Source organism: Pipistrellus kuhlii, unplaced genomic scaffold (genome assembly GCF_014108245.1).
Source record: "Pipistrellus kuhlii isolate mPipKuh1 unplaced genomic scaffold, mPipKuh1.p scaffold_m20_p_21, whole genome shotgun sequence".
In the NCBI taxonomy this organism is placed as follows: Eukaryota; Metazoa; Chordata; class Mammalia; order Chiroptera; family Vespertilionidae; genus Pipistrellus; species Pipistrellus kuhlii.
In genome coordinates, this window is record NW_023425520.1 from 14,096,934 (window position 1) to 14,109,199 (window position 12,266).

At 52.6% G+C, this 12,266-nt stretch overlaps 1 protein-coding gene across 1 annotated transcript in view; it reads right to left on the reverse strand.

Moving 5' to 3' along the window:
* PRSS12 (serine protease 12) overlaps positions 1-12,266 on the reverse strand; it is a 56,192-nt gene that overhangs the window by 10,252 nt on the left and 33,674 nt on the right. Inside the window, exons 4-6 of the mRNA XM_045586044.1 lie at positions 10,150-10,291; positions 6,565-6,761; positions 4,436-4,577 (exon numbers count right to left, since the gene is read on the reverse strand). Of these exons, the coding sequence (XP_045442000.1) occupies positions 4,436-4,577; positions 6,565-6,761; positions 10,150-10,291 (481 nt within the window). The remainder of the gene's footprint in view (positions 1-4,435; positions 4,578-6,564; positions 6,762-10,149; positions 10,292-12,266) is intronic.

Consider the following 12,266-nt stretch of genomic DNA (forward strand, 5'->3'; position numbering starts at 1 on the left):
CTGCCCAACTGCTTACTATGACATGCACTGACCACCAGGGAGCAAAGAATCAACTGGTCCATCAGTCGCTATGATGTGCATTGACACTCCAACCGATAGATTAGCTTGCTGCTGGGGTCCAGCTGATTGGGACTGAACGAGATGGGCTGGACATGCCCTGGAGCCCCTTCTCGGTCCTTTCCCGGCCTGATTGTGCACTGGTGGGGTCCCTCAGCCTGGCCTGCACTCTCTCGCAATCCAGGACCCTGTATATATTTTTATTGATCTCAGAGAGGAAGGGAGAGGAAGAGATAGAAACATCAATGATGAGAGAACCATGGATCACAGGATCGAGCCCACAACCCGGGCATGTGCCCTGCCCGGCTGACTTTCGTTTAATAAGTAAGGACTGTGTCATCTGTAGGAAAGGTGAGGGTGGCAGTGGCACATGGAGGGAACTTCACGGAGACAGGAGGCTCTGACATTCACCCTTAACTGGGTGTCAGGCTTTGCGAGAATCCGTGTTCAGATCCTCAAACTCATGTTTATTCTTCCTAAAAGCTGGTCTTGCTGAAATCAAGACGAACTTCTCTTTCAAAATGTCCCTTCTCCCCCTCACAAGAGAAAGGCATACTTTTCACTGTCCAGAATCCCACCGCAGCACCTTCCTTCAAGATTTAAGCCTCTAATGGCCACACAGTTCAGAATGGATGATAGCAATGGTCCCTTCCTGGTACAAGCACCACAAAGCCAGCCCATTCGTCTGATTAAGTGGGGGCTTGAGTCAACTCTTCTCTCCTATGTTTAATAATCATTTGTTGTTTTTAATCAGTTGTGCACTAGAAATTTTTAAATCCAGAGAGGAACCTGATAGAAGGATTTAATTTCTCTTTCTTGCACTCTGTGTGTTCCTGCGAACAGACACCGTATATATGCATATATATGTACACACACGTTTTTTAAAGCATAATGAATTCTGTGAAGAGGCCATTTAAATGAGAAGTTTCAGGAGAAAAGAAGCTATGTGAAATTTGTGAAGGTCAAAGAAGAGCTTGCTCGTGTATTTTTAAACTGAGTGACAGAATGTCACTCCCTGTGATATTTATATGTCACTGGATGTGACCAAAGAGGGATGTGACTGCTCTATTTTTAAATGTCATGTACAAATATGCCAGACCTGAAGAGCTGTGTAGTTTCTGAGGTGTGAGACACAATTAGATATACTTTTATTTTTTCCAAGGCAAACAGCTCTCCTCCTGCAGGGCGGTGCGCACACACATGGTCTGGAGCAAACACACTACACTGATGTTAGGTCTCTGCAAAGGCCCGCAGATGGTAAGTTGTTTTAAGGCAGGCCCCGCTAACAACCGTGCAGTTCTGGAAGAATGCCACGCGGAGGCCTGTGCTAACGGACTGGCAGGAAGTTCAAAGGGGAGGACCGTCTTTCTGCTTCAGGCTGTTCGGTCCACCTCAGCGAGCTAGCGGATGCAGCACCTCTCTCAGGCCTCGGAGACAGCGTGCCACGTGCGGGAGCTCCAGACATCACTGGCCGCTCGGGAAGAAGGGCGGCTGGCTTGCTGGTGACTCTAAGCTCTCTCGGTTAGCCAGCATCACTCTCCTGGCTCCGTCATCCGGTTCTGCTTCTCCCCTAAGGAAGTGCACTGTAATGCTGTTTTGACTCAGTGTTTCCAAGGACTAACCCTCCCTAGCAGAGCTGGCGGGATGGGCCTCCGGACCTCTTACCAGTAAGTCCACGCCTTCACAGCTCTGAGGTTTTCTGGATTGGTGTCCACAAAAAAGCGCTTTACCGAAGACTTTAACACTTCAATCCCAGGAAAGACCCCTTCTCTGTCACAACCCGAACACAGTCTGTGCATGTTCTCCCAGCAAACCCCACTTCCTAGCGGGAAGGCATTCAAACGTTCAAGTGCATCCACAGAGCAAATGCCTAAATGATTCTCATTTAAACACTATTTGCTGGGAAGGAGTGGATTATGCACTAGAAGGTGATTATCCAATTTGTTATATAGTAGCATTAAGTTACTGTTTTACTTACTAAGATACTTTATTTGAAAGAAAAAACAATTACAAAGTAAAATATTCTTTCAGTGCCTTTCTTCATCATTGTGACAGAAACACAATGGAAAATTGCTGCAAATGTTCATTAATGTTCATTAATCTGGACTGTTTTACTTCAGTTCACCAGTTCAGTTGAACATAGAATGATGGTAAGCACAAAGCAATGACACATGTAGATGGAAGGAAAATGCACTGATGGGTGTGCTTAGGGACTTCTTCCCCTTAACTGTGGCTGCACCACAATGTGAGGATCCAATTTGGCCTTTCTCTTCACATTTCCAAAGTACCATGAGATTGCCTGGGTCATGTCTACAGAAAAAACGGAAGTATGGCCCTAGCCGGTGTGGTTCAGTGGTTGGGCATTGTCCTGTGCACTTAGAGGTCACGGTTCCATTCCCCGTCAGGACACATGCCCAGGTTGTCAGCTTGATCCCCAGTGGAGGGCGTGCAGGAGGCAGCTGACTGATGTTTCACTCTCACATCAGTGTTTTGTTTTTTTTTCTCTTCCTTCCTCACTTTCTAATAATCACCCTGTTGTCTTTTTTTTTTTAGAAAAAGAAGGAAAAAAAGAAAAACTAAAGTATGAACAATAAAACGGTCTCAAACAGCAATGCTCTTTAATGGCTGATTTTAAATAAGGAAATTCCCTGGGAATGTAATACGTGTGTGTGTGTGTGTGTGTGTGTGTGTGTGTGTGTGTTCAAATGGAAGAAAGAATGTGAGAAAGGAAACAAAATGAATCACTGACAAAGTTCATGTGGCATCTAAGGTAGGCTGGTCCTGCCTGCAACTATAGCCTACAAGTTCAAAGCTGGAAATCCGTGTCACGTGCAAATTGCAGACGCTGACAATGTGATCACCAATAATGCACTCTGGCCAGAGGGCAGCTGGAATTGTAACTGGGTCCAAGCTGAGCATAACTTATAGCGTCTGAGTAACAGAAAACAAACTTTGAATTAAAACATTAGAAAGTTAATTTTGAATTTTTGTTAAAATAGAAATAACTTAGTCCTGGCTGGCATTGCTCAGTGGTCAGAGCGTCAGCCTGTGCACTGAAGGGTGGAAGGCTTGCTTCTGGTCAAGGGCATGCACCTGGGTTGAAGGTTTGCTTCCTGACCCAGGTCGGAACTCATGCTGGAGGCAACCAATCCATGTGTCTCTCTCACATCCCTGTTTCTCTCTCCCTCCCTTCCTTCCTTCCTTCCACTCTTCTTGAGAAAACAATGGAAAAAATTTCCTCAGGTGAGAATTAACAAAATAAATAAAATAGAAATACTTTAAAAAAATAAAAATGTATCCTGCATAGAATAACTAGTCACATTTACATAAACAGATGTGTAAGAGAGGGCACAGCTTGAAATCCAAACCACCATTCATAACCCACTACGAGCTGGACAGTGTGTGTGCATTCGCTGACACATCCTAGCCCTCTGCACGGAACACATTCCAGATATTTGCACACTCACTGCACACGTGCACAAAGCCTCAGCCCTGCACGGCTGGAGGAGGCCACAGGACCCGCCTCTCCGTGTCAGCGCTCACAGCGGGAACCAGCGTCCTCCTTCCGAGTGACGGCTGGGCCTGGGCTGAGGGGGCCTGGGAGCCTGGGGACGCTCCCGCAGACACACAGCCTCTGGCTCAGGAAAGCCGGGCACCAGCGTGGGGCCATCGGGGCGGTGAGAGCGCCCACAGAGGAAGCACAGGGAAGGCAGAGACAGAAGGCGGCTGGAGACCACCGCAGCTGGCCGTCTGCAAGCCCGGAGCCAGACGGAGGCAGAGCAGCGTCTAGTTCGGCCTCGGCTCAGAGCCAAGGCGCAGGGCTCGCTGTCAGGGCATTCACAGAGCGTCTCTGCCCTGTGCACAGAGCGAGCACCACTCACTCTCTAATCCACAGCCTCCCACGGCGGCAGCACGACACACACCACGGGGGAGGCTAGCTCAGCCCCTGCTGACGGCAGCACACGGCGTCAGAGTGATCACAGGACCAGAGGCCCAGGGTCTCTAGGGCTGCTGTTCTGGGCTGGGGCCTCCCTTCCCAGCTGCCAGCTGGGGCCTGCCTTTGTTCCACGCTGCCCCCTGGTGGTCAGCGCACGTCATAGTGACAATCAAACTCCCAGTGGGTTGAACGCTCTCCTTAGGAGACACTTTGCTTTTAGGCTTTTATATACATAGGTTTGTTATTAAGTAAAAGCTACACGAGTATGTGACATATTATATGTCTCTTGTGAAAAGACAAAGTTTTAAGCACTCTACCTAGTATTCTTTACAATTCTGAATGAGATTTATAAATTAATATTCAAGAAATCACTCAATGAAACAGGCCTTAAAGACTCAGAAGTGTTCCTGAGGTGCCCAGCTGAGTAACCAGCGCCCTTACCTGAAGCCGAGCTGCCGACAGGTCACAGCCGCGTTCCTGTCCGTCCAGCCGTCATCGCAGATGGTTCCCCACTGGCCCCTGAGGAACACCTCCACTCGCCCCTCTCTCTCATTCTCGCCGTCCACCAGTCTGACGGGGAAACCTAGGGCATGATCCGAAAGCATCAGAGAAGCCGAACAGCGAACGGAAGAGACTTCCCCAAACACTGCTTGTTTTTAGAGGCAGCTGGGCAGCGGAGAGAAGGGACAACAGAAACGCCCCCCTCTAGCTCATCCTGCTCAGCTCTGCAGTCCCAGCACGTGAAGTGGCAGCAGAGGGAGGGCGGGCGCCAGCTGCTGGGAAAGGAGGGAGGGAGGAGGGGGGTGGGAAGGACACTGTAAAGTTGTGCATTGCCCGCCGGGGTGGCTCAGTGGTTGAGTGCCAACCTAGGAACCAGGAGGTCACAGCTGATTCCTGGTCAGGCACATGCCCAGGTTGCGGGCTCGATCCCCAGTGTGAGGAGGAAGCCGATCTGTCATTCTCTCTCATCATTGGTGTTTCTATCTAACCCATCCTCTCTGGTGTCAATAAAAAATATATTTATTTAAAAAATAAAATGAAATAATAAAGTCGAGCCTGATTTTATTGCCACTGAGTTCTAAGCAGTAAGGCCTTAACTGGGAGCTGTGCTAGTGTGGCCTGTCCGCTCACGGGAACAGCTCCGCTACCTCAGAAGGCACGAGCAGACACGCTGAGACGAGGGCGAGGCGGAAAACGAGGGGGTGGGAGAGAGGTCACAGGGAGCACCGCAGACCTCCTCCTCTGCTGCTGCCAAGGAGGCTCACGCCATACAGACGGCAGGATGCAGGAGCTGAGCACCTGACCGCAAGCAAACGCAGACACGCATGGTTCCCGTGTGCGCCGACGCCGGGAGGGTGTGCAGCTGGCCGCTGAGCCTGCATGCTCTCAGGGTTACACTGCGAGGCTGGGGGGCAGGCCCCATCCAATGTGACGGGTGGACAGACAGACCCAGAGGCAGAGACGCAGGGCCACGCAGCCGGGCCCAGGCACAGAGGCCTGACACAGGCCCTCCCTCCCAGGCCGGGAGGAACCGCTCCTGCCCGCACCTTGACCTTGGCCTTGCAGCCTCCACGCTGAGACAGCTGCCTGCTATGGCAGCCCCAGCGAACCAGGTGCACGCTTTCCGTTACTCAGTTACCAGTACTAGCAGGGGTTCCGGCCGGAGCCCACAGTGAGCCACAGGAGGCACAGCGGCACATGCCTGCAGACTCCGGCAGCGGGGTGCGCAGCAGATGGAGGAAGGTCACCCGGTAGGTGTTCCACCCCAACACAGAAGCACGAAGAGGCGTTGGCTAATGACAGAAAGTGCTTGGTGGCTCCTCCGCCCGTCCTCGCCCCATCCAGTGTGCCTGTGACCGGCTCTCCATCCTGTCTGCTCTGTGCTCTGCTGGGCCCGGCATCACACAGAGCCGAGCTCCACCAGCTCCCCAGCCCCCGCCTGGCCGGCCCTCCTCCTGGAGCCATGTTCCCTGCCTTCCTGATGCCCGGCCCTTTCACCCAGCTCCCCATGTTGTGCTGGCCCCCAACCGGAACATTACTTCCGTTGCTACTTCAAAACTGTCCTTTTGCTGCTGTTAATTACAGGGAGGCACCAGGATTTCGTAATGCATATACTCTCTTTAATTAATTTCAGGCACCGTTAGGTAGCCCAGCACCCCGACTACCTGAGTGCCCACGTGGTGAGCATGGGACCCCAGTCCTGCCCTTTCCAGCGTGAAGTCTGAGCGTCCCCGTCTCCGAGCCGGGGGATGCCAAGGGGCGTACTCAGCCCGAGGTTAGACGTGAAACCATGGTGACCACAGCCTCTCCGACACCGGCCGGAGGGGGGATGGCAGCCTCCTGTCCCTCCTAGAGGGCCTGGCCGGACATGCCGCGCAGGAAACTGAATTCCGGTAAAGAAGGTAACTTGAGGAGCAGATACTTTACAACATTGTGGGAAGACTCAGAAGATTGATTTTTTAATGGAAGTGACTGACCACAAGAACACACAGGGAACAGAGTGAAAGGTCCCAGACGGACGCTTCCCCTGCCTGGGACAGACAGGGCACACACAGCGGCTGTGTCCTCACCCAGCGATGGCCGGTGTCCCTCGCCGCGCGGGGCACAGGCCACGCCCACGTCCTCGCGGTGGCTGCAGTCGTGGTGCCCCCACGGCGGCCTGGAGCACTGCAGGAGGCTGGTCTCCCGTCCGGAGCAGCTGACCTCGTCCAGCCAGATGGGCCCGGTGCTCCCCGCGAAGAGGCTGGCGGGGGCCTGCTTGCCGTACCTGCAGGTGGGACAGACGCGGGCAGACGGCTTGGCCTGCCCCACCCGCGGGAAGCGAGCAGCCGGCCAGGGGCCTCCTGCCGGCCGGCCGGCTGGCCCCGCAGTGCAGCGAACGGACCACCACCCTCCCTTCCTGCCACGCCTGGCTTCTGTCTGCCCGTTAGCCCGCCCCCGAGAGGGCGCAGAGAGCTAGCCTGGGCTCCTGGCAGGCAGAGCCTCTGCTGGGCCCGGAGCTGAGGCCGCCGGCCCACCGGGGCCTCTGACCAGCCTTCTAGCTCCCCTCTCTGTCCCATGGGCCCTGCCGCTCTGGTCTCCTCTCCCCAGAGGAAAAGCGGGAGGGGCAGCGACCCCCCAGGTTCCGTGCCCTCCACAGGCTCGGGGCTCACATGAACTTGGTTTTGTATGTTTCTATGGAGGGCGCTTGTGTCCCATTGACCGTACTCGTGACCCTGCACCACTGGAACCCGACGCTCTGCTAACGCACCTGCCCAGCAACCTGGTCACCAGCCCGGCCTGCTCACCCCGCCCCCAGCTTCCTTTCCGCTGGGAAGCCGAGGAGCCGGATGTCAGCACTGAAGTGGCCCTCCGAGGCCATGGAACTGCACTCACTCACACACGGACATGGTCCTGTCTGTGCTGAGAACACGAAGACCCCTTTCTGTGAAGCCGGATCTTCCTCATTCTCTCCCTGTGCACTGAGTCACCCCGTTTGCTTACCATGAACAGCATTTGAGCAAACAAAAAAAAAAAAATGAAGCTTTTCTAAGACCCCCTATTTTGCTGACTCATCAAGACGTGGCAAGAAAGAAATTAGCCTAGATCCCACCTCACTAGCACTGTCCACAGACACCATTCCCACAGAGTGCACCCATCTGATCAGCCCGTGCACAGATCCACGTACACAGAGACACCCACCCAACACTTCTCAGACCCCTGACCAGTATTTCCTCCAGCCATTCCCAGGTGAACTGCAGGAACACATAGCACACAGCATGCCTATTCTAACAGAGTCATCCAGAACTTTTACAAATACTATGAGAACATTTTATAACGCTGGGGATGCAAAAACAAAAAAGCCTAAATGGATTTGTGAAACAAAATAAATAAAAGATGGAGAGCCCTAGCTAGTGTGGCTCTGTGGGTAGAGCGTCGGCCTGCAAACTAAAGGGTCTGTCCGGCCAGGGTTCAATTCCGGTCAAGGGCACATGCCCTTGTTGTGGGCTTGATCCCCAGTAGAGGGCGTGCAGGAGGCAGCGGATCAATGATTCTTATTGATGTTTCTATCTCCCTTTCCGTTTCCCTCCATCTCTAAAATTAAGAATATATACTTTAAAGAAGTATGGAGAAAAAAAGCAGTGTCACTCAATTGTTTACCCTAATAAAGAAAAACATAAATATAGTAAATAGGAGTTTTTATGAATCTTTCTAAATCTATGAAAATGACATATAGCCCTCAGTCTAACAAATTACCTTGGAGATGAAATGACATTTATTAAGTACTTCTCATTCGTTAGATGTCATTATTTATTTGGCTGGTATGTCATACCCCTTGACCCAATAATTACAACTATAGTGTCCAAAAATATTGGGCAGTAACATGTGTTAATAGAATGATAGAAGTATTTATAACAGGAGGGAAAAAAGAACCTAAATTTTAAATAAATCATGGTATAAACATTCAGTGGAAATTATGCTGTCACTAAAAATCATAACTATGTAATAAAATAATGGTAAAAATATGGATAGAAAAATCCCATGCCTACTACTAGGATGATTTAAAGTTATACATGCAAGTTACATTGATGACACTGATATAGGAATGGAAACATTATGAGTACTTTTAAAAAATATATTTTATTGATTTTTTACAGAGAGGAGGAGAGAGGGATAGAGAGCTAGAAACGTCGATGAGAGAGAAACATCGACCAGCTGCCTCTTGCACACCCCCTACTAGGTACATGCCCTTGACCGGAATTGAACCCGGGACCTTTCAGTCCGCAGACCGACGCTCTACCACTAAGCCAAACCAGTTTCAGCCCTGCATACCCCTTAATGGGGACATACCCGCAACCAAGGTACATGCCCTTGACCGGAATCGAACCTGGGACCTTTCAGTCCGCAGGCTGATGCTCTATTCACCAAGCCAAACCAGTTTCGGCTATGGGTACTTTTTAAAATATATATATTTTAGCCCTAGCAGGCTTGGCTCAGTGGATAGAGCATCAGCCTTTGGACTAAAGAGTCCCGGGTTCGATTCCGGCCAAGGCCATAAGCCTTGGGTTGCAGACTTGATCCCCAGTAGGGGGCGTGCAGGATGCAGCCAATGAATGGTTCTCATCATTGATATTTCTATCTCCTCCCTTCCTGTTTGAAATAAAAAATATATTTTTAATTGATTTTTTACAGAGAGGAAGGAGAGGGATAGAGAGTTAGAAACATCGATGAGAGAGAAACACCAGTCAGTTGCCTCCTGCACACTCCCTACTGGGGATGTGCCCGCAACCAAAGTACATGCCCTTGACCGGAATCGAATCTGGGACCCTTCAGTCCTCAGGCCAACGCTCTATCCACTGAGACAAATTGGTTAGGGCATGGGTACTTTTTATTGTCTTCTTCAAACTTGCTAATATTTTACATTACTTTCACCAATTAAAAAAAATATGTATCAACCGTGGCCATGCCTGGCTTGTGTGAAAGCACATGTTAAGGGTTAACGCATGTTTGCTGGTAGCTCTATCTTGAGCCGCAATGAAATGATTCGGCCATATGTGAGCACATCAGGAACCTGGACCAGAGGACAGAGTGGGCTCCCGTGAGCTCAGTCAAGGTCAGTGAGTGCCGTCTGCGGACCCCTGCCACCCGCCCCGGAGGGCGCTGTGGGAGGGGCACCAAGCATGTCGCCCGAGGGTGACACCGGCTTTACAGTGAGGTCGAGGGTGCGTTCCAGAGGTCACCTCGTGACAAGAAGCTGTTTCCTCACAGAAGTGGGAACTGTCCTCGCTTTCTGAGAAAGGGAATATGGACGCCCAGAGCCCTTGCACGGCAGCTCTGCCACTGGGACGCAGTGACGTCAGAACTGGCAGCACCCGGCGCAGGGGGTGCAGGGTGACACCGGGCACCCACAGCGCACGGCCGCCTCAAACGGACACAAAGGGACATGAAGTCACCCCGCCTCAAGGACAGGTGAGGCAGGGAAGGCGAGGGGGATAAACAGCCAGACCCGTTCTCTATCAGCAGAGAAAGTGCTGCTGTGTCTCTGCTCCTGCTCGCTCACAGGCCCAGCGGGCAGGCCGATGGCAGAGCGTGCGGTCCTGGTGTCAGAGGTGAAGGCAAGGACTTAACCAGCTTAAATGGGACGTGGCCGGGGGGCCGGTGTTGCCGGGCCTCACCTGAACCCCAGCTGCCGGCACACCACGTACGCGTTCAGCTCCGTCCAGCCGTCGTCACAGACCGTCCCCCACTGGCCCCGGTGGTACACCTCCAGGCGGCCCTCGTGGCTGTCCTTCCCCCCTGCAAGCCTGAGGGCCCCATCTGTGAGGAGAGGGAGACACAGACGGAAGCAAAACAATCCTCAAAAAGGAGCAAAACAACGTTTCCTAGAAATGTCACCGAGGTAGGTCTCTGTCCGTGACCTGAGGGCGCTGGGTGTTTCTCAGCGTGACACACTCACGCCGTCCTAAGGCACATCCCTCCTTCCATGCTCTCATTCTGCGAGTGGAAAAGCACGCTGAGGTAATCCCACAGTGCTGTTTGGGTCACTCTGAGGTAAGTAACATCTGGGAAATGTCCTGTGGTTTCCATGGCCTTCAGGCTGAGCGGTATTTGTCATTTAAACTTCAAAAGTAAAAAAAAAAAAAAAAGCATCTTGGAAATGGCTCAACACTTTACCTGCAAGTGAAAAGCATTAAACCACGAAGCCCGGCCGTGCTGTGGCTGGGGAGGGGCTGCGGCGATGTCCTGCGGGCGCTCCTCACCACCCAGATCTGGATTTGAACCTTAGGAACTCAACGAGGTTAACGCCCAGAGAACCCTGTATCGACCTTCTAGTGGATTCACAATGCGATAAATGTACCCCAAAATGTAGACTAAAAAGCCATTTCCACCCAAAATAATCCCAATACTGTCCCAAATGGAACATATAAGTGACCTTGGGCAGAGATTCGTACTTTTCATGAATCTTGGGGTCTTTTAAAGCACAAGCACGTCTCCTAGGACAGACGGACCCAGCGTGATACTCCGTCCGCACGGCGCCCGGCCTCCCAGCCACAGCACGGCCAGGCGGCCTCAGCCACACCACGGGCGGCCGCGCAGACAGGCCTCAGCCACACCACGGGCGGCCTCAGCCACACCACGGCCCGGAGGCCTCAGCCACACCACGGGCGGCCTCAGCCACACCACGGCCCGGAGGCCTCAGCCACACCACGGGCCCGGAGGCCTCAGCCACACCACGGGCGGCCTCAGCCACACCACGGGCGGCCTCAGCCACAGCACAGGCGGCCTCAGCCACAGCACGGGCGGCCTCAGCCACAGCACAGGCAGCCCCGCAGACAGGCGGTCGCTCCGGCTCGGCCGGGGCGGGACGCTGTGTTTAGAGACCCTGTTTTTCTGCTGATGGAAACAGAGGCGCACAGAGCCATGGCAACGAAAACTACAACCTCAGCACTGCGCGGGCCCCAGGATGGTTTTTTTTTCTTTTAAACACAGTTTAAAACCCCACATTTCGAATTCTTTACTACAGACACCGTGGCTCTGTGATGACCTGCCTTCCCTTGGTGTGCACATCCCCCCTCTGCCCCCCAGACATGTAAGAACGTGTGTGCGTGTGCGTGTGCGTGTGTGGGTGTAGGTGTGTGTGCGTGAGTACGTGTGCGTGTGTGTGTGTGCGCGTGTGCGTGTGTGCAAGTGTGCGTGTGTGGATGTGGGTGTAGGTGTGTGTGGGTGTGTGCGTGCGTGTGTGAGTGTGTGTGGGTGTGGAGGGTGGGTGTGTGTGTTTGTGTGTGCACGTGGCGTTGGCAGCCGCTGCGGTCTGGTGCAGCTGACACAGAGCACACCACAGTTCCTGGGATGCTCTGACAGTGCGGACTCAGAGCCACACCCTGAAGATTCACCAGCTGCAAACGCTTTCTGAGAGTCAATACAGGCTCACAGGGGAATGGACTGAGCCTAAAACCTAATGTGCAATTTGCCGCTGCACACGACTTTCATTGTCTGGTCCTGATCTAGCTTTACAGGACTGTATACCCTTCATTATTTTTTTAAAAAAAATGTTATTAATGGTTTTTAGAGAGAGAAGAAGGAACTGGGAGAGAGAGAAACATCGGTGAGAACTATCATCCATCAGCTGCCTCCTGCACGCCCCAACTGGTTATCAAGCCCACAACCCAGGCCCTGTGCTCTGACTGGGAATCGAACTGGTGACCTCTCGGTTCATGGGTCAACGCCCAGCCACTGAGCCACGCCGGCCAGTGAACACTCAGAGTGCCTGTAAGTAAGGCGCTCTCACAGA